Source organism: Salminus brasiliensis, chromosome 3 (genome assembly GCF_030463535.1).
Source record: "Salminus brasiliensis chromosome 3, fSalBra1.hap2, whole genome shotgun sequence".
Lineage (NCBI taxonomy): Eukaryota > Metazoa > Chordata > Actinopteri > Characiformes > Bryconidae > Salminus > Salminus brasiliensis.
The window spans coordinates 45,840,077-45,861,389 of record NC_132880.1 but is presented as its reverse complement, the minus strand read 5'-3'; the positions used below and the strand labels follow the sequence as shown (position 1 = coordinate 45,861,389).

The following is a 21,313-nucleotide window of genomic DNA, read 5'->3' as shown; positions in this document are numbered from 1 at the left end:
ATTACCTAATACAGTCCATGCCAAATACGCCCAAAGGGTCATCAAAACCAAGGGGGGTTATTCCCACTATTTGGTAGGTGGTCATAATATTCTGATATGACTGTGTATAACCATTTACTAGGTTTGGAGTGAACTCGGCCTGGAACTCCCAACGGCATAAGAGTGGTGCCCTACAAGGCCATTGGTGCCAGTTGGAAATGACAGACCCAGCGGGTGGTACAGAGCAGATAACCTCTATCATGAACACCTACCATCTCCTAATACAGTCCATGCCAAAGACCCCTCTCCCAAAGTGTCATTAAAACCAAGGGGGGTTATTCCCACTATTTGGTAGGTGGTCATAATATTCTGATATGACTGTGTATAACCATTAACTATTTAAAACCAACAGTGAACCAACTACACAAGATCTTCTGAGTTTTATATGTAACGTTTTTGATGATAAACCCTTTAGGCTGCATTTCTCGGCTGCTACTTTCCAAAGTGGAGCACCCTTCGTATGTATTTGGAGGACCTGACCACAGTTCTCTGTACACAGCACCATGAAAATGGCAGAAAACGAAGCCTCCAGAGCAGAGTCTGTATAAAAATCTTTATTTTTAGCATTAAAATTCATTTTAGTGAAGAAATTACGACCCAGCTGCAGTTGAGGTGGGACCTTTCTGGCGACATCACCACGCAGCCCGGTTAGACTGTTCCATTTGTGTGACCAACAGACTATTAAGAAGACGTTTTCATAGGACAGTCCCACTGAGGACCCGTCCTACCGAGGCTGCAGCCTAGGTTTAGGAAAGGAATGCTTTCTCAACCCCGGTCCTGGACGCAGACTGCCCTGCACATTTCAGTGCTTTCCCTTCTCCCAACACACCTGTTTCAGCTAATCAGCTCATTAACAAGCTCTTTCAGAATTGCAGGGGGTGTGGTGAAGCAGGGAGTCCACTAAAATGTGCAGGCAGGGTAGAGTAAGGCTGGGCGATATGGGAAAAATTCTATATCATGATATTTAAAGACTTTTTTAACGATACACAATATTTATCACAATACATGTAATCACAGACTAAACACATCAGTAGCGACAGATTCTTATAAACTACTATTCAGATCCTCTCCTGTACTGAATACAGTGATTTATACTCAACATCTGCTGCAATTTATCTAATTAAACCAGTCCAATTACACTGTCTGTAATGAAACCTGCAGCTGATTATTAAGCACTAACAGTATGCCCCATATGTCCGCATTGATGCATTTGAGTCAATCAGTTGGGGCTTGGGTGGGTCTAAATAGTCCTAAAATATATGTATGTATCAGAAATGTGGAAAGAAATCATAAAAAATGAAAAACTAAATAAATAAATAAATTAATTAATTATTTAAGATCATCAGAATAATATCTTTATTTTAAAAAATAAAATGAACCAACGAAGCTACGTTTTCCTGAACGTCCTGGCCAGGAAATACAGTTCGGCCGATTCTTTCCTGCTGGCTTTGGGTTTCACAGTCTTCACATCCCGAAAAGCACGAGCGAGACCATCCCGGAGCTTATGTGTGAGCACTCCGTCCCAGTACTTACACACCAGGGAGCCCCCCGGCCGCAGGACCTTGTCAGCCAGTTCCAAGAGTGAGAGACACATGCTCACTAGTCTCTCGTGGTCTAGCGCCCTGAGCCCACTGGCGTTGGGTGCCATGTCACTGAGGATGACATCAGCGTGGGCTTGAGGAAGAAGCCTCTGCAGCTCTGCATGAGTGGCAGGATCGGTGATGTCGTGATGGGACAGGAAGTGCGCACCTTCCAGGGGGGCCATGTGCAGCAGATCTATTCCAATCACACTTCCTCTGGGTAAATCTGGCCCTGCAATGAGAAAACAATGTCCTGTATTTTACAGCACAGACAAGCCAGTATATACAGTATAGCGCACAAGAGCATTGCTGTAGAGATTTGATTGCATTAAGAAGAGTGTTAGTGAGGTCAGGATGTTGGATGATGATGATCACCACCCTACCTTATCTCCAACTCCCCAACTCATCCCAAAAGTATTGGATGGGGCACCACCATCATTTCAGAGATCACAGTAGTTCCAGTGCTCCACAGCTCCACAATGCTGGAGCCCTCTACCCCAGTCCTATTCTTTTGACATGTGAGTTATAGTATATTTGCATATCCGTATTTTAGCAATGGGTGCAGCTTAAAATAGCTGAATGCATTCATTAGAAGGGGTGTCCACAAACATTTGGACATACAGGGGATGTGTGTGAAGAACCATTGAAAGGTCTAATAAAAGTTCTAGGCAAATTTAAAGGTTCTCCACACTCACACATCACACAAAGATTGGTTCTTGACTGAACTAAAGATGGCATCCCTCAAGGAACCATTCGAAGCCCCTTTATTTTTTTAAGAGTGTCTCTCACCACACCCTAACTGCAAAACACCAAACTCCCTCTGTGTTGCAAAGAGACGGTCAGTTCGTAAGGCTATCAGAAAACCAGAGCTGTGACTCCATAAGTCTTACGAGACGTTAAGGTCTGAGGCTACTTGTCATGGCGATACTGTAAGTGTTACTAAGGGCCTTTTTAAAATGTATTACTTTGACGGTCACTGCAATTACTCATGGTAGCAAATTGCTTTATACATTATTGACCCGTGACATCTAATTATGTCGTGTTGTCACTTTCTTCAACGGTAACGGATAATGTGCTGCCCGCGGAGCAGAGCAGGTCTGTTCTAAATGGATCACAAATAACAGTTCGTACTCCATTACGTAGGTGTGTACGACCTGTTGTTGGCTTGGAGTACTGTGGGTGGGATTTGCTCTTTAAAAGCACCTGTTTGTTTTTTTTTGGCAGTCCTAATGGTGCGTATTGTGAGAATGGAGAATGGTGGATAAGCACATTTACAGCTCAGTTGTGTCTATGTACTATTAAAAGTGTGCAAGTGGCACTACTGCATCTCTATGTTGTGTAATTTACAGGCCTTCTCTGCCATTTGGCTCAATCTGTTATGTTTGGGTTGTCTGCTGAAGACACCTGTGAAATGCAAGTCAGACCTGGAACGACCTTCATACAAATGTAATGTAATGCACTTTATTAGGAACACCTGTACACCTACTCATTCATGCAATTACCTAATCAGTCACTGCATCTAGGCAGATTCTAGGCAGGTAATGTTCACATCACATCAACCATTAGAATGGACAAAAATGTTGTGTGCATGAATATTGGGGTCATAAGGGTTGCTGATGTCCAGCGATTTCCAGCACAACAGTCCCTAGGGTTGCTCAGAATGGTGTAGTAAAGAAAGCACATCCAATGAGCACCTTGTTGATGGTAATGGTCAACAGAGAATGGCCAGAGTGGTTCAAGCGGACATACAAGCTACAGGGACTCAGATACCCACCTTATCAACACAGACCAGAACCTCAAAAGATGTGAAATCCAGGAGATGCAGAATTGAGGCTTTTCTGAGAGCAAAAGGAGACCCCACCCACTATTAGGACAGTGCTAGTCTTTCTCATGAAGTTCTTGGTGAGAGTACATCCATCTGTCCATCCCACCCCGATATCCATCCAACTATTCCACTGCACAGACATTCATTTACAAGTGAACCAACTGCCAGCATGTCCAGGTCAGGTCAGGTCAGGTCATGGCCCAGAAAGTTCAGCCCAAGAGCAGACCTCAAGACGTGTGATACCATCACAGGACCTACAGGTAGCTCTCACAACAGTTGAGGTCAGACCTCGGAAGGTGTCCTGTGGTATCTGGCACCAAGACATAAGCAGTAGATCCTTTAAGTCCTGCAAGCTGTAAGGTGCGGCCTCCATGGATCGCATTCATGAGGCCTAGGTACCCATGACCCTGTCACAGGTTCACAGGCTGTCCTTTCTTGGACCACTGCATACCAGGACCATAACAGACCAGCCTGACCAGCCTTTTTTAGGATGTACTGACCCAGTCGTCTAGCCATCTCAGGTTGGTTCTTGTGAAAGTGGCTCAGATTCATATGCTTGGCCATTATCCCTGCCTTCATACAATCATCACCTAGAGGAGCTGACTGCTCACCCCTCACAGATGAAGCCAATGCAGATGATCAATATTTTTCACAGTGGTATTATTGTTATGGCACATGTACATGTACTAAAACCACACCCCTCTAATCAGCCTCTGGTCTCAGCCTCTGTCAAACCCCTCAAAGTCAGGGAACTTACTCTCCCCTGCTGAGTTGACCCTCTGCACCGCTACTTGGCTCCAGGCTCCAGGCGCAGCCCCGCAGTCTATAACGCTGAGGCCGGGTTTCAGCAATCCGTACGTCTCATCGATGTCCAGCAGTTTGAACGCGCTCCTGCAGCGGTAGTTTTGGGAGTGAGCAGCTTTTACGAAAGGGTCACTGAGCTGTCTGACCAGCCACCGCTGCTCAGCACCGCTCCTACCTTTCAGCTTCATCGGCGCCTTTTTCAGCACCGTGGCCGAGCTGTGAATGCACGATTTGGGCAGAAACACGCGTGTCCACATTATTTACAATAACAGGACGGGGGTCAAACTGGACCCTTAACACAACATGCTGAACTTGTAGTGTAGCCTGTGAAATGCCTCCGGTGTCAAACCTACAGAAATGAACGTAGATATTTAGTTAATTTTTTTATTAGTATTTTTACAACTTATACAAATTAAAGCTTATCTTATATATTTTTATTTTATTCCACTACTCATTTTAAAACAGTAAAAAAAAAAAATTAGTCGACATTTTCTTCTTACAGTTTATACTAATATTTAAGTCTAATCGTTCCAGTCGAGCTTTTTTGAATGTAACACCATCTCAGCGCAGATCTGTAAGCACACCTTGCCGTTCACAGCTGCGCATGTGTGTGCATAATGTCAATCCGTACAGTGTGTTGATCTGCAGTAGCCGAGTGCGCGCTAATCGTGTCACGTGGTTCTCGCACACACGTGGGAATGCGACTGCTGCTGCTGCCTGTGGTTCAGGGGTTCAGTAAAAACGTGTTTATTTGAACATTAAACTGCTTTAAATCAGTGTTTTATCCACCGTATGTGTGAACCGTGTTTTCATACAAGTAAGAAAACGATCTCAACTTTATTAATATTATATAATATTGCATAAACAGGCTGTTTTGCTATGGATTATTTTGGCTGAGGCTCCATTGGTTAGCTAACATCACCCGGTGCTGTGGCAGTCCCTAGCCCACTGGTTACTGTGTGGTCTCAGTAATGTAAGATATATCATATATCACATTTACTAGTAATAATATTATATATATATATATGTCATTTGATGTCATATCATATGATTTATTCACAAGCAGTATCATTTCTACCTGTAAAAAGTCTCTATGTTTAATATATCTGCAGTTATCTTAACAGGTACAAAGTGTTTTTATAATAACATATAAGTTCAATAATCCATAAATTAATTTTGGCTGGGGTACATTCTAATAAAAAATCTTTTAAATATAACTTAAACAGTTTGGTTTTGAGCAACAAATACAAAAAATATCTAAAACCTCAAAAAAATATAATTAATATCATATTAATATCAATAATTATCAGAAATGATTATAGATATCTTTAATTGGAGAGTGTACTAGTAAAATGTAATTATAGATAATAGACAATGAAATTCCATGTAAATCAGTGGTAATATGATTAGTCAGAATTACATTAAGAATATGTTGTTCGGCCAGTGTGACCAGTCAGAATGGCTTTAATGATCTGTAGATGTGATATTATTTGTAAAACAATCATAATTGATATTTAAAATGAGAATGAGAATTTAAAATGAGAGTTTCAGTTTGTATAGCCGGTGGCATTTTAGGCTGAAGGGGCTTGCTATGCTTTTATCTATAATTGGGATTTTACTGTTAATAGTCTAATAAAGAGAAATCTAAATGAGATTCTGTGTAAATCAATAGATATTTAATTTACACTGATATTTGGGAGCTGTAGATCTAAAAATTATTACTAGTAGAATGTTATAGTTGATATCCGAAAGGGATTTCTAGGAATACTTGGAAAACTGCATTGCAGATTTTACAGGGAAGACTAGAGCGGCTAGTAACCGGTGAATATGCAAAACACTCTTATGGGTAGAAAAGAAAATGACCACTGGACCACATTTATCAGGCATCACAAAGTAATCATTTGCTCTCATTTGCTGCCTAATTGAATTCAGTGTTGTGCAGAATCAGACATCACCTGATCAGCTTTCTCACTCTTGAGAAGCTTGGTCTATATGGGCCAGTATTTCTGAACGTTGTATAATTGTTTTGTGAGCTTCCAGTTAACCGTTACTGTAGGAAATCAGCTGTACGTGCACAGGAATGACTGAACTGTGAAGTGACCGTGTTCCCAACTTTTATTAGATGTTCACAAGGAAGCTGCTTACCCTGGTGCTGGTGGTGCAGCCTGAGCGGGTGCTGCTCGGCATGAAGAAGAGGGGCTTTGGGGCAGGGAAGTGGAACGGCTTCGGAGGCAAAGTTCAGTCAGGAGAGACTATTGAGCAGGCTGCTCGACGGTGAGTTACTTAAGAACGTGTGGTTCAGTTTTCTCAGGGTAAAGGGTCGAAATCATGAGAGGTTTTTTTTCTATTTGCCAATCACGGAGTTTAATACTACAGCACCAACCTTTACATACACACTATATATGTGTATGTAAAGTTGTGTGTGTATATATATATATATATATATATATATATATATATATATATATGTATATGAGAGAGAGATGTATGGATAGATAGATGGATAGATGGATATAATGGAAACTTAAACAGCCTGTTTTAAGCCTGTTTTATGTAGAACTTTAATTATAACAATATAAAAAATAATGAGTGGTTGGGTCCAGATTGAGTGAGCCAGCCAATTAAAATCAAGACCAGGCCATATGTTAGTCATAAAGACACAGTAACAAAAACAGCCTGTTTAATTAACATGCTGTTTTATTCATTAGGGATAAAGAGAGGTAGGATAATCATGTAAAAAAAAAAAAAAAAGAAATTCTGGCTGATTTCTGGTACATAAACCAACACAAACTAAAAAATAAATAAATACAAAACAAAGAATATATGAAATATGATTTTTAAGATTTTGGGCTGTTTTAGTTGTCTTTTACCCAAACGTTTACCATTCTTTTATTTATTCTTATTTATTTGAGTTAGTTTTTATTCATTGTTTATTATTTCCATTATTTATTTACTATCTATGTTTTGCTCTTTGTTTTGCCCTTCTTTCTATTTCTAATTTTATTTTTATAGTTTGCTTTAATTCAATCACTACTATTTGATCGAATTATTACAATTTATCTTCGTTAGTTTCATATCTTACTTATTATATATGACTATATTTTACTATAATTTAATGTATTACTATATTTTTTATTATAGAAAATCCTCTGATCATTTTCTAGTCTGTATTTTGTGTATCTGCTCGGGGACATTGTAAATGACTATCACCCTCAATGTACTCCGAGTTTAAATAAAGGTTGATTGATTGATGTATTGCTCTTACATTTGTTTCATTGTTCTTATATTTAGTGTGGTTTGGTTTTCATATATTTTTCCACATAATAATAATCACAGCGTCGGCAGCAGCAGCAGTTGTAATGTAACAGTGGTTTATTTATATGGTGACATTACATATTAAAAAGCGGGTTGTGCTTTACCGTTTTACTCAAACATCATGTGATTTGTCAGGGAGCTGCTGGAGGAAAGTGGACTAACTGTGGACACGCTCCACAAGATTGGAAATATCACGTTTGAATTTGTTGGAGAAACGGAGCTGATGGACGTGCACATATTCCGAGCCGATACCTATACCGGCGAACCCACTGAATCAGAAGGTAAAGCTGCCGAACGTCACCTGGCACTGAATAGAATAGAGATACCTGCTTTAAAATGGGGCTCACCTTCTCCATTTGTCCTTTTCTTTTCTTCAGAAATGAGGCCTCAGTGGTTTGACATTGACAAAATCCCCTTTGGTCAGATGTGGGCAGATGATGTCCTGTGGTTCCCGCTGATGCTACAGAAGAGGAAGTTCTTGGGATACTTTAAATTCCGGGGTCACGACGTGATAGTGGAACACAAGCTGGATGAGGTGCAGGAGCTTTGATCAGATTCTCACACCTCTAGTGACTGTCCTCTCCACCGAATCAGAGGAAGTGACAACCGCCATTCACACTCTGCTGTAGGAATGTGCTGAGGGAAAAGGGCTCATACAAGAGCTGTCCTGATGTCAGGGGGTCCACCGGACCCCTTTTGAGTTCATCTTTGTTGTATATTTGTTATCGTATCTCTGCAACATCTCAATTACTGTTAATTCTGTGATGGTTTTGTACACTAGATTTCTCTACTCGTGCCTTTCGAACCCGAGCATTGCTTCTTTTTTATTGGTTTAGAACCAGATATGAAAGGGTCCATAATCTCAGCTATTCTTGACTTTTCCATTTAACATGATTTTGCTTGTAAATAAATTATACATTACCATTTACTCCTTAGAATTAAACCATAATTTTTTTTACAGTGTTTCTGGGCTGAGATATGTAAATAACCTCTCTTTTGATTGGCTATATGCCTTTGTCGTATACTTGTTTTCTTGTAGTTGGTTTACAGCTTTAGGGAGGGGCAACAAGTGTGTATTCTTTGAATAGACGGTCAACCTTGATGATTCTTATGTTCTAAGCAGTTGCAACAGGATGCATCTGCCTGACCTTGAAGCTTCTGACCCTTAACCTGTCTGCATATCTGCATCTCCAGGAAGCCTGCATTCCTGGTAGTCATTTGGGAGGCTAACCAATTATGCATTTTGTTGCTGTCGTGCAAAAATCTTGTATCTTCATTTTTATTTATTTTTTATTTTTTGGTATAATATAACCCTGCCAGTTGTACTTTAGCTTATTTCAGAATTTCATGATAAGTGGACCAATAGAAATGCTCTGAAATGGCTTGGACAAAAATCTTTTGACATCAATTGCAAGTTATGAAGGTTTTTTCCTTCTGTAAAGCTGCATTTTTTTTGGAGATACACTATACAGAAGTATTGGGACGCTCCTCTTAATCACTGAATACAGTCCCATTACTACAGTCAGGTGTACTCAGGTGTACAAAATCAAGCCCCTAGTCATGCAGTCTGCCTTTCTTACACACATTAGTGAAAGAATGGGAGGTTCTGAAGAGCTCACTGAACTCCAGCGTGGTTCTGTATGTAATAGGAGACACCGCTGCACCAACAACTACAAGTCAGCTCCTCCATCAGCTGTGAGTGGTATTAATATTGAACAGTGGAAGAGTTTAGGAGGAACAGCTCACAGAGAGCAGCTCAGCCACAGAGTGTCTGTCAGACCACGTAAAGTTACAGGGCGGGGTCAGGGCTGAGTGCTGAGCTCAGAGCAGAGTGCAGATAAGCCTATATTATTGGCTATGGGTTTAGAATAGGATGTCATATAAGCTCCTGTAGGTGTCCCAATACTTTAGTCCATTTAGTATATGAGGTTGTTGCACGATGATTTGGTTCTTGACAGCCAGTAACACAATGGTATTCAATCATCTCTTCCCAAATATACTTCTCTGCTCCTGATCACGTCAGAATTGTGGTGCAGTATGAAATTGTGTTCATGTGGCTCAATACCCGGGCTCAGCCAGCTTTTTTTAAAGGTGTACGTATTGGTCACTGGTAGTGAACACACACACACACACACACACTAGTGAACTAGGGGAAGTGAGCACATACACACCCCCCAGAGCAAAGAGGGTGAAGGTCAAGGGCCCAACAGTGGCAGCTTGCCGAGCCCGGGTATCGAACCCGTAATCCTGTCATCAATAGCCCAGAGCTCTAACTGCTGAGCCACCACTGCCCCACTGTTGGGCTGTTGAGCAAGGCCCATGGCTACCCATGGCTCCGGGCACGTGTGCTCACTTTCACTGTGTGTGTTTTCACTGCACAGATAAGTTAGAGGCCTCATTCCCTCTGTGTCCAACACCGATGTTGAATATGCTTGTCTTGTCTTGTCTGTTTCTGACACGCTGTCTCTCCCTACTACTAAACACAGAGCTGATTCAGAAAGCTGATGCAGAAATTAAGAAAGGTCACATTGCGTTGGTGGAAACACATCACATTCGAGACATTACTTTATGAGCAATGCACTGCTTTATTGTTCATTAAGAAAAACATGTGTACGCACATGGGTAGCACTGAAACTGGTACGAGTACATCATTCAGTGACCACACCATGCATTCATCATGCAAGACGTACAACTTGTAATTTGCCCATATTGCCAGTAGAGGGCAGTATATGGTGCCAATGATTCATCAAATAAGAAAAAAACAAAAATATTGTAAATATAATCTTTTTTAAAAAACATAATATATTCTTTTTTAAGAAATGTGCTAAAAGCAAACAGACACTGGATCTACAGAGAAAAATATAATCTTAATGATTTTTTTTTTTTTTTTTTTAATGAAAATCATGATACTGGATGATACCTATATCGCCACTGTCCAAAGCAAAACACGTATCTCCGAAATGGTGACTTTTAATGACTTTCAATGGAAGTTAATTTAAAATAAAAATATTTTCCAGGTAATTTAGAGCATTTCTATTGGCCCAATCATCCAGACCTATCTACACAGTGACCAAACCACTGACAAAAACAAAGATACATGGTTTTCATTGGACAGCAGCAATATGTAAAGTATGGCACATATGCTCTGTGGTGTATATATATATTATGTGGATACACAAGTATAGAATCTCATTGAGATTCATGAATTACAAAAAGCTGTATGTCAACATTTACAGCACTTCACACCAAAGCTTCAGTCAAGCTGTCCTTCATATGTAAACCTGAGGTGTACGCTCTCCAGATAGGGAGAAGGGATGAAGACAGATCTTTATTATTTATGGAAGATGAGAAGCATTCTTTGGTTGATCCATTCCTTTGTCCTCTGCTGTAATGCATAATAACATGCTGACTGTGAGCAGAGACTCATACTCCACATCTGGGCTCAGTTTTAGCAACTACAATACTTCACAGTAGAAAAATAATTGGTAGCAAACATATCTGGTATATAAAACGAATGAATTTTTAGCTTAAATTGGGTCGACTATGAAAGTTGCACGAATATTTACAGTAATGTGTGAACAGGGTTTTAGGCACCTGTGGAGATTTGAATGAAGAGCTGCTTATCTGATCAGTAAGTGTTTATTTCCTCAGTAAAACACTGAATAGTCGTGGTTTTACATCACTGTGTTTACGTTATTCGTAGTTACACCCCTTCTAATGAGTGCATTCAGCTACTTTACTTTGCACCCCTTGCTGACACAGATGTGCAAATGCACACAAACGTAGCTTGTCTAGAATAGGACCCTCTGGAGCAGATAGGCATGATCCATTTGGCATCATGCTTAAATCCTAATGCCATGCGTGGGCTAGAGGGGTATAAAGCCCCCCAGCATTGAGCTGTGGAAGAACTGTGTTCTCTGGAATGATGGATGGATGATGCTCCATCCAGTACTTTTGGTTGGGGAGTTGGGGATTACAAGGTGTTCTAGGAGAATACCTTGATCCCTGGACAGTAGAGACCGTTACCCTTGATTTTTCAAAAGAAACACTAAATGAGTGGGCGTCCCAATACTTTTGTCTATATAGTGTGTCATCTAACACCTGGTTTAGTGGTAAATCAGGGCTTAATGATGGTAAATCAGGTGAGCTGCTGCTGCTGCTGATGGAGTTGAACACATCCTCCAAGCTGTGCTGGCTGGACTGGACTGGGGCGTCCAGGAGAAACCTGGAGGAACCGAGCTCTGTTCTTCAGACTAGCTCACCGACAAGATCTCACTACTTTCTTCAGAATGAGAAGCTCTTGCTCCTTTTATGTTCACCTGCTTTATCTATTCTGATGAGATCTGGAGCTTCTATAGTAGAAACTCTCTCACTGCTGAGAGACATGGTTTATAATAATGAGATTAGGTGCCTAAAATCTCTGGACAGGACTATGAAGCTCTGGTTGGACCAGTTTTATATAAGAAGGGCTGTAGTAGTAATATTGTCATAGTGTGCGACTGTGACTGGGTTTACGAGTGTAGTGTCCACAGAGTAATGATTGTGTCACCAGTATTTTATTATTTATTTTTTTAGTGGACTTTGGAAGCAACACTGCCCTCCTCTGGCTGGAAGCTTGGATAGCTCTTCCCATGCAGTGTTGTCAGTATGCTGCACAGATAGTATTGCACCTCTAACGCTAAACAGGTCCTATAGATTGCGCATTCACGATGCTGTACAATCTAATGTGTGATTAGAAAATGACAGGTCTGCTCAGTATCCTTAGCGTTGTAATAATATTTTAAGCCAAAGGAACTCTAAACAATGGCTGACGTCTCTGTTGTCAATTACCATGCAGCTCCGTGATTATAGTTCCCGACAAGGCACGTTGTCAGTCTGGCAGCTCAGCTCTGCGTGAAGCTCAGCGTGAATCACAGAAGTCCTCGGCACACATGTGCTGAATCATCGCGGAAATGAGAGCGAAACAGCAGAGAGTATGAAATGCATAGTAGTAGTGTTAGATAAAAGAAAGGGAAATTGCCTCGAAGAGCTTCTGGAAGTCAGAGCAGGGCCCAGTTTGCCGTTCCACCCACCTCAAAGCACGCTGTCTATTTTGGAGAGAGGGGAAGAGACTGAAGGCCGTTTTTGCCAGTGAACAGACCACTCAGCTTGGATTGAAGGGCGTTCCAGACCTGGCCCATCTAGAAAGAGAAAGACAAGGGTCAAGAGGGTCAAGCATCTACTTATTCTCCACAAACCCTCTCAGGTCTTCCTCTGCTGGATTACTCACCATCCCACCATCCAAACTACATGGGTATGGCGATTGTGCCTTCTCTAACCTGGCTCCCTGACTCTGGAACACTGTTCCCCTACACATGTCCCGCAGGCCGACCCATAGCTCCACATTTAGATCTAAGCTTAAATCTTGGCTCTTCTCTGTTGCTTAGGACTGTCCTCAACCTTAAGCCTGGTCCTGTTTCTGCTGGTGATGCTGTGGTCTCGTCTTTCTTGTCTTCATGTCTTTCTTTCTTATTGTTTTCTTTTTTTTTAATTCTTGATCATTGTTAATTCTTGATTAGTCTTGCTATATAAAAGTAATATTATTATTATTATTATTTATAATATTCAGGGTTTGCACCGATACCACTTTTTCCTTTACGATACCGATACTGATACCAGATTTTCAGGTAGCTGCCGATACTGAGTACCGATACTGATACCGATACCAGATTTTCAGGTAGCTGCCTGAAATAATATATATATATATATATATATATATATATATATATATATATATATATATATATATATATATCGGTCTACTGAGTACCGATACCGATACCCACTCTGACTTAAATACTCGATAGACGGCTATAAATTCTTAAAAAGATACCTCTTAAAAAGAACAGCATGTACTGGTTGAGGTTTCAGGAAGTTTCAGAGCTATGAAAATACTAAAATTGCCACAATGCAGGAAGCAAGTAGGGAAGCATAATCTTGCTAAACTCGACCAAACAGCTTTTTATTTAGTGTTTAAGAGACTGAGGTCCTTTGGGGTGCAGGGAGCACTTCTGAGGACTTTCTTCTACACAGTGGTGGCATCTGCCATCTTTTATGGAGTGGTCTGCTGGGGCAGCAGCATCTCGACGGCAGATAAGAAGAGACTGAATAAACTCATAAAGAGGGACGGCTCTGTCCTGGGATGCTTCTTAGACCCAGTGCAGGTGGTAGGAGACAGGAGGATGACAGCCAAGCTGGCATCCATGCAGGAGAACAGCTCCCACCCCATGCATAAGAGTCTGGCAGCACTGGGCAGCTCCTTTAGTCACCGGCTGCTTCACCCAAAGTGTGTGAAGGAGGGGTATCGCAGGTCCTTCCTTCCTACTGCTGTCAGACTCCACTACCACACTGCTCCCAGCGGACCACATACACACACACTTAAACTACAGACACATGATCACACACAGAGATCCCTCAATCTAAAAATACAATGTGCAATACCCCCCCCCCCCCCACACACACATATGCAATTAAGAGTCAATTTGCAAATGGCCTGTAATTAATCTGTAAATAATATTGTTATTGTTTTTTTACTTTTATTAATATTTAATATTATTTATATTGTGTTTAGTGGTAATTTATCTACATTTTTGCATCTGAGTGTCTTGCTATCCCTTTTCTGCTGTAACACTGAGAATGTCCCTACTGTGGGACTAATAAAGGATTATCTTATCTTATCTTAAAATGCACATTTTATTACAAGAACACATCCCTATGTAAAATGATACTAATCTTCAATGTGTGGCTTTAAAACAAGCTGCTTAAACTCTTAAACTTTTGGTTTTAGAAACAAAATAAACACAACATGGAAAGAAAAACTGCTAAAAGTTTCATAAAATGTGTGTTTAATGGTAATAACTATTTCAGACTGGCTGTTTACTGGTTGTTTAAACGTTTGGTTTCTGCCGTCAGTAAGCTTCATTGCATCGGTGCTCTCTATTGCCGATATCGATACTGTGTGTAGGTGCCAGTGTCGGTATCGGTGCAACACTTCTCAGTATGATTAACAGAAACATCCAGACACCTCAAATTCGACGTGCGTTTGTAGACTCCAGAGGGTTAAGAAGGGTTTTCCCTCTCTTGTTTTTTGTGTTTTTTTGTCACATTTTTGCCCTTTTTCCCAATTTGGAGACAAAGTGGGAGGGGGGATGTGTATGCTGGGCTATGCATGAACTCACTCTCAATGTTTTTTTTTTATTATTATTTTTTAACAGATTATATTAGATTTTATAGATTATAAATTCTACTAGTTGTAAATTTTGGGAAATCAGGTTTGTGAGAAAGCTTTATTTGTGTAGCCAAATGTATAAATATATTTATTTAGTCAAATTAAGCACTTTTTATAGCACAGTACAACAGAAAATAACCCCCCGCATGTAACCCATCAGTGGCAGTGAACACTCATATCACATGAGTTAGGTTAGGTTACTTGCTCAGCTGTGAATGCCAGGCCTGGGGATTGAACTAGTGATCTTCCGGTGCTGGTTCTCTCTAACCTTTAGGCCACATCTGCTCATCGACCTGCAGTACATATTTAAAGCTCTGTAGAATCACATCTATTGCTCTGTTTAGAAGATACTGTAAAACTGTGTACCCTGTTCAATGTGGTCCCACTCCGGACCCTTGCAGTCATTTGCTGATAGCAGAATGATACCACATAGCTGTGCATGTGACTGTTTAACCTGCATGGACTTTACACCAGCGTCATCCTCTCTGCAATAACACAAGGCTTGTGTCCTACACTCACTCACACTCATTCTCACAAACACATGACCTGCTCCCACATTAACCACAGTTCTCCATGATCTCACTCTTATCTCACTATTCAGTCTCAACCAGAGGAGGACTGGTTCCCCTTTTGAGTCTCGGTTCCTCTCAAGCCCAGCTACCATGCTGGGGTTCACGGGTGGAACATGGGCTAGGTGGGTTCCAGGTGGGCATAGGTTTTGAGTGGGTTTGTACTAGGGGTGGGCGATATGATGATATTTTATCATATCATGATGAATTTAAGTATCATGATACACAATATGCTTTTCTAATCATATCGAGGATATTGATATTGCCAAATAAACACTGATCATCTGCACGTTTCATTACAAACAGTGTAATTAGATGAAGTGGTTTAATTAGATGAAGAGCAGCAGATGTTGAATAAAATACTGTAGAGAATCTGAATAGTCTGTTGCTACTGATGTATTTCATCTCTGATTAAATGTATCGTGATATAGATCGTGTATTGTGAAAATGTCTTTAAATATCATGATACAGTATTTTTACCATATCGCCCAGCCCTAGTTTGTACAAGCGTTGTCACTGGGACGCAGTTGGGCTTCCAAATGGGTCTGATCATTACAGCCTACCCTAATCTCACATTGGTCTCATCTAGGCTCCATATGCAGTGTACAACCCAGACGGGACCCATGTTTAGCCCCTCCTGGTCCCATCACGGACCCTGGTGGGCATTCATATATGGGGCAACCATGGAAACCATGGACAAAACCTCCCAGCTGGGCTACCCATACAGGTCCTGGACATCTGGTTATCTGGGAGGATGGTTTTGGCCTCTCGCTCAATTTTTTTTTAATTTCCAAAAACTTTTTCACAGATCTCAGTACAGCTGCTTTGTAAAAAGTGCTCTCAGTTAGGACAGCTGAGAGAATCATAGGTGCTTCTCTGCCCTCCATTCAGGACCTGTACTGCTCAAGAACCAGAAAACAGGCAGAGAAAATAATTACGGACTCCTCGCACCCTGGTCACAACCTCGTTCAGCTGCTCCAGTCTGGCAGACGCTATAGAACTATGTCCACTAAGACTGTCAGACACAAGAACAGTTTTTACCCTCAGACCATCACCATCCTCAACAGCTGATCACCATCATCAGCAACAGGCCACAGATATTACTGATACACTCTTATCACTCATACCCTACAGTTACTGCACACAGTATTTGATCTGTATAGTGTTGCATACTGCTGTTCTGTGAATAACACTGTAAAGCACACTGTATAGAAATGTCCTGGTGTAGTCTATGTATACTGTGTATACTACTGTTCTCTGTATATTGTGTGTATTGTCTGTAAATTATATGAAGAGTAGCTGTATATTGTTAATACTAGAGAGAAATTCCTTGTGTGTGTAAACATACTTAGCCAATAAATCTGATTCTGATAAATACATATAAATAAAATCAAATTAATATAAAGGTAATATAAAAAATATAATATATGAATAAACTAAATACATACATTTAATTTCATTTAATTTATTAAATGTTTTGCACCGAAAGAAATCATATTATTACACCCCTGAAATCATATCCTCATTGTACCCCATTCTAATCCACTGCTAATGGTTTCAAGCTTGAATGAAGTCCAACTCTCAGTGGTTCAGAGACTGACCATAATATTTTCTTTGGAAAAACTGCAGTCGGCTGCTTCTACAAAGGCCTTGTGAAAACATTATTACTTAGAAATTAAATGAGATTCGAAGATCTACTTCATGATATCTTGATCATCTAATGGCACATCTGACCCTAGAAATACATTTTACTGGCTAAATGCTTTCATACATTAGAGGAAAACGAGCAACTAATGACGAGAACAAACTTTACAAGAGAAAACCAACACAAAGCCTGTGTGAATCAGCCTGTGGTTGACCATATGTGGTTCAGAATATACTGTGTGGTTCATTTCTGAATCATATGAACAACTGTATGAGGCATTTATCAGCAGCTGCTACACATTTACCTGGCATATCTGCTGTTCCCAGTACTCACAACTAACCGTCTTGCTTGCCATCAACATTCTGGCTGTTTACCTCATGGGAAAACATCTGACAGTCTCCCGTATCATCACAGGAGGAGATTGACAGATTCTCTCAGTAAGTGGCCAAAGTGACTGCATTTCATTGGAAAATGAACGCAGGTCTTGTAAAGTTCTCATATTAAACCCAGAGCTGGTGAAGTGAGTCCGCCTCTGCTCCAACAACAGGAGCTCCATCCTCTAAAGTGGCTCATTAAGGTAAGGTGCTCTGGGAAATACCCCAGCGTCTGTAAAGCTGGAATTACTGGTCATGTGACATCTGTCTCCAGTCCGTTTGTACGTTTCGAGTCGCACTAGGCGTACTTTTCCCTTCATTACGACAGCAAAGACACACCGACACGCCTTGAATCAAGCTGTCTGGTGCACAGTTGACGGTTCGCCTACAGACTGCTAAAATAGGGCCCATGATGGTACCGGAAGAACGTCATATCGCTCCACCAATTCACACTGTGTCTATCTGGTATCATTGTTATCATTGCTATCATTGCTAATAATATATAAATATATTAATTTACAGTCATTTAAAATGTTCCATTTTATTGTTTCTACCCCCTTAAAGAAGCAACAAAAGGTTATTTGAGTAAAACTGTAGAAGACATTCTTGTAGTAGAGCTGTATGTGACTTTTTTTTTATGGCACCAAAATTATGGCATTACTCACAGAACCCTTTGTAGCACCATTATGGTTAAGAGTGGAGTATTCTGTCGTAAAGTGTTCACCCAATATTAAAAAAATCATTTACATTTTTTTTTTTTTTTTTTTACTTTTTTAAATGTTATTTCTTTATTGTAATTAATTTTATTTATTAATTTAATTTTATTTATTTTTTATTTATTAATTGTATTTCTTTTACTTATTTAATTTATTCATTGTATTTATTTTATTTTATTTATTTTATTTGAATTTATTTTATTTGACTTTATTTTATTTGACTTTATTTTATATTATATTTTTTTTTATTTGATGAAACCAAATAATTAACTTTTGATATGACACAAATAACACACTGCAGTCCTCACCTCTCGGTGCCCCTGCACTTGGGAGTTGACGAAGGCCCCCAGGATGTGCGAGGTGATGGGAAGATAAGTGAAAATGAGCTGGCTCTCCTGGTGCAGGCAGAACAGGGAGAAGTAGTTGCGCAGCTCCATGGTCTGAATGGCGTTCTCTTGCTGCAAGACAGAGCAAGGATGCAGCGAAACGGTCACAGAGAGGTCACTAAGACAGACCAGACCCCAACCCCCCCTCCATCCCTGACACCCTCTGTGTCACGTCCCTGAGTGGTGAGTGATGGCAGAGGAAGGAAAGCTCGTAAAAATGATGTTCCCTGGTTTAACGAGCCACTCAGTGGATCACAGCACATTATGAGAAGGTTGAACCTTTAATGCGGCTGAATGTTTGGGCATTATGGTGGGATATCAATCAACAGCTGGAGGCGAGAAACTGCCTCTTTCGCTCATTCTCTTTTCATCGTCTCCTCGTTTAGTCTAACTGGAGGCTTGAGGAACGTGTCGTAACAGTCTGCACAGGGGAAGTAAAAGATGTGGCTTTGTGATAACTGATAAGGTCTTGTAGGACGTTTAAACAGGCTGCATCCTGGTTATTACTGCATTAAAATAACACAGACAGTAGATATGGTACTGCGACTCTCAGAATTGCTTACAAGCAGTTCGACTTCCAACTAGGGGCGTCCCAATTCTTTTTACCTTGTCCACCAATCTGATCCGGATACGTTAAAGCAGCATTATGTAACATTTTTACCTCAAAATAGCAAATAGCAGCATCAGAGTCATGCTGCTGATGCTCCACTGACTGCAACAGGGAGAACGACCTCTCAGTCATTCCCACTCCGGGCCGGACCACTGCTGCCACTACTGCACTGCGGAGCTTTGGTGGTGGAGCTGCAAGAGAGAGACCTCTCTCTAGCACTGCTGAGTAACGCTGCATAACCCATAGAGTCATATTAGTGTAAAATCCTGTAGTATTACTCTACCACCTCAGCCCACATGCTTCTCTACCTTCAGATGCTGCTTCTGGAGCTCTCAGCTTGTCCAGAAATGCACATGAATAGCTGTCCATAAGGGGCGCTTAAGGCCTGATTTGTATTTACTGCGGTTTAGTAAATGTGACTTAAACTTTCCAACTGTAGGGGGAGCCCAAGAGCCAAAAATACTAATTCCCACATAATACTGCCAATGCTGATCCGATCCGATATTTATGTTTTCATACGTAATGCAACAATTTAATTTAGGCACAATAACTTACTTACTACAGTAAAATCACCATACTTTTTAATTACTCATTACTTTTACAGGGGCCATAGAATGGAAAACTATAGCTGCGTACCAAACCCTAGGCCGTGATTGAAGGACCCTTCGTGTACAGCCCAGAAATGCAGCCCATGCAATTTGAGCAATTTGGAGGATGCAACTGCAAATGCACCCCTTCCAGCCCTTGATTACCCACAGTTCTTTGTGCACACACAATGTGGTAAAAATGGTGGAAAATGAAGCTTCCAGAGCTTTCCAGATATTAAATATTATGGTGATGTTGCCACTCAGCCTGGTTAGACTGTTCCATCTGTGTGAACAATGGGCTGATAAGAAGGGGGGGTTGATAGGAAGGTCCTACAGAGGATCCAGTAGGACTGCAGCCTGCAGCCTAGGCTTGGAACACGGCTCTTATCTTGGCATATTTGAATAATGATAGTTCAGTCCATGGAAGTCAAAAACCATGAAGTTCAAACGCTGCTGTCTCTTCATTCAAAAGGAAACCCAGCAGAACCAAAACAGAACCAATTCCAAAACTCCCATTGTGTTGTTTTTCAAGGTATTTTTTTAAAAGGTGACCTTACTGGTGCATTGTCTGGCAGAGGCAGTGGTGGAAGCCCCACCCCTGAGTCTCTTTACCTTCACACCACCTAAAAGGAACCTGCACAGGTGTGTGAAGAAAAAGGAAACACAGGGTGTGTTTGTGTAAAAGAAGGTTAACCTGGACGATGCGAGACTCCAGCTGCTCCACAGAAACCTGTTCCTTGGACTGCACAGTTGCACTCATCATCTGCCTCTTCATCACGCTGTACTTCTGCAGTGCTTTCTGGTGCTCGTGGAGGACCCCCTTTTCGTGCCGCTCACACAGGTCCTGCCAGATCAACACATTAGTTTAATTGTTAAATGCATGTTGAACCTAAACAGCTTCAATTTTTATTATTAAATATATTGTAATAAAATGAGCCAATTTCCAATAATCAGACCTGGAGGCAGTTTAAGCAAAGTCATAATTATGACTAAATATCTCATAATAAAAAGACTTAGCTTAAACTGAGCACATATTAATGCGTTTGGGCTGAGCATCGGGACAGCAGCAGTTTAGATGAACCTGATTTCTTAAGAAGGATGTTCAAACAATTCAAATTTAATGCAGAATTCAGTATTGAGCTTTTCTGGAAAGTTCTGACACTGTAAAACCATCAGGTTTCACATTTCCATTGCTTTCAGCCATTTGATCATTTCTCTAAAGGTACACCATCAGATAGAAAGACTTTCTGCCATCATGTTAAAATTGTTGCTTAGTGACTCCTTCCAGCCATCAATGCTCAAAGTACAAATGCCCAAAGCACAAAGTCAGCACAGCACATCATAGCCATCATGCAAAATCTCCAAAACTGAAACTGAAACGGAAAAAACTTTCAATAGAAGTCAATGCAAAAGATTTTACTCCAAGTCATTTTGGAGTGTTTCTATTGGTCCATTCATCATAATAAATATTATGTAAAAAAATAATAATAAATGATATTTGGAGATGGAGGTTTTAGCAGGATAGCAACGAAATGCAGAGCTTTACTTCAAACTTTGTTGCCATTTAAAGACTAGATCCACCCTCAATACCAGTGG

At 40.7% G+C, this 21,313-nt stretch overlaps 3 protein-coding genes across 5 annotated transcripts in view; 1 reads left to right on the top strand and 2 right to left on the bottom strand.

The window, feature by feature from the left end:
- Nucleotides 1-590: 590 nt before the first annotated feature.
- On the bottom strand, nt 591-4,549 carry mrm2 (mitochondrial rRNA methyltransferase 2). Its single transcript, XM_072674927.1, has 2 exons — nt 4,202-4,549; nt 591-1,851 (listed from the first exon to the last, which is right to left on the bottom strand). The coding sequence occupies exons 1-2, from the start codon at nt 4,503-4,505 to the stop codon at nt 1,427-1,429; spliced, it is 729 nt and encodes a 242-aa protein (XP_072531028.1). The 5' UTR covers nt 4,506-4,549; the 3' UTR covers nt 591-1,426.
- A 403-nt stretch (nt 4,550-4,952) lies between these two features.
- nudt1 (nudix (nucleoside diphosphate linked moiety X)-type motif 1) lies at nt 4,953-8,917 on the top strand. Of its 2 annotated transcripts, none has more exons than XM_072674925.1 (4): nt 4,953-5,065; nt 6,371-6,522; nt 7,699-7,844; nt 7,941-8,917. In XM_072674925.1, exons 2-4 carry the CDS (start codon nt 6,371-6,373, stop codon nt 8,111-8,113), a joined length of 471 nt encoding a protein of 156 aa, XP_072531026.1. In that variant the 5' UTR covers nt 4,953-5,065; the 3' UTR covers nt 8,114-8,917. The 2 variants fall into 2 exon arrangements, with proteins under 2 accessions (XP_072531026.1, XP_072531027.1); XM_072674926.1 differs by lacking the exon at nt 4,953-5,065 and adding an exon at nt 5,075-5,221.
- A 1,228-nt stretch (nt 8,918-10,145) lies between these two features.
- snx8a (sorting nexin 8a) overlaps nt 10,146-21,313 on the bottom strand; it is a 32,772-nt gene continuing 21,604 nt past the window's right edge. For both annotated transcript variants that reach the window (XM_072676376.1, XM_072676377.1), the window contains 3 exons: nt 20,412-20,561; nt 18,443-18,592; nt 10,146-12,743 (listed from right to left, as the gene is read on the bottom strand). In XM_072676376.1, coding sequence (XP_072532477.1) covers nt 12,651-12,743; nt 18,443-18,592; nt 20,412-20,561 — 393 coding nt within the window. In that variant the 3' untranslated portion in view covers nt 10,146-12,650. The remainder of the gene's footprint in view (nt 12,744-18,442; nt 18,593-20,411; nt 20,562-21,313) is intronic.

Bases quoted from the DNA above. Each gene is read 5' to 3' on its own strand.
- mrm2 (XM_072674927.1), bottom strand. From the start codon at position 4,505: ATGTGGACACGCGTGTTTCTGCCCAAATCGTGCATTCACAGCTCGGCC. The intron at 1,852-4,201 runs GTAAGTTCCCTG...TTCTCATTGCAG, and splicing joins GGTCAACTCAGCAGGGGAGA to GGCCAGATTTACCCAGAGGA.
- nudt1 (XM_072674925.1), top strand. From the start codon at position 6,371: ATGTTCACAAGGAAGCTGCTTACCCTGGTGCTGGTGGTGCAGCCTGAG. The intron at 6,523-7,698 runs GTGAGTTACTTA...GTGATTTGTCAG, and splicing joins ATTGAGCAGGCTGCTCGACG to GGAGCTGCTGGAGGAAAGTG. The intron at 7,845-7,940 runs GTAAAGCTGCCG...TCTTTTCTTCAG, and splicing joins CGAACCCACTGAATCAGAAG to AAATGAGGCCTCAGTGGTTT.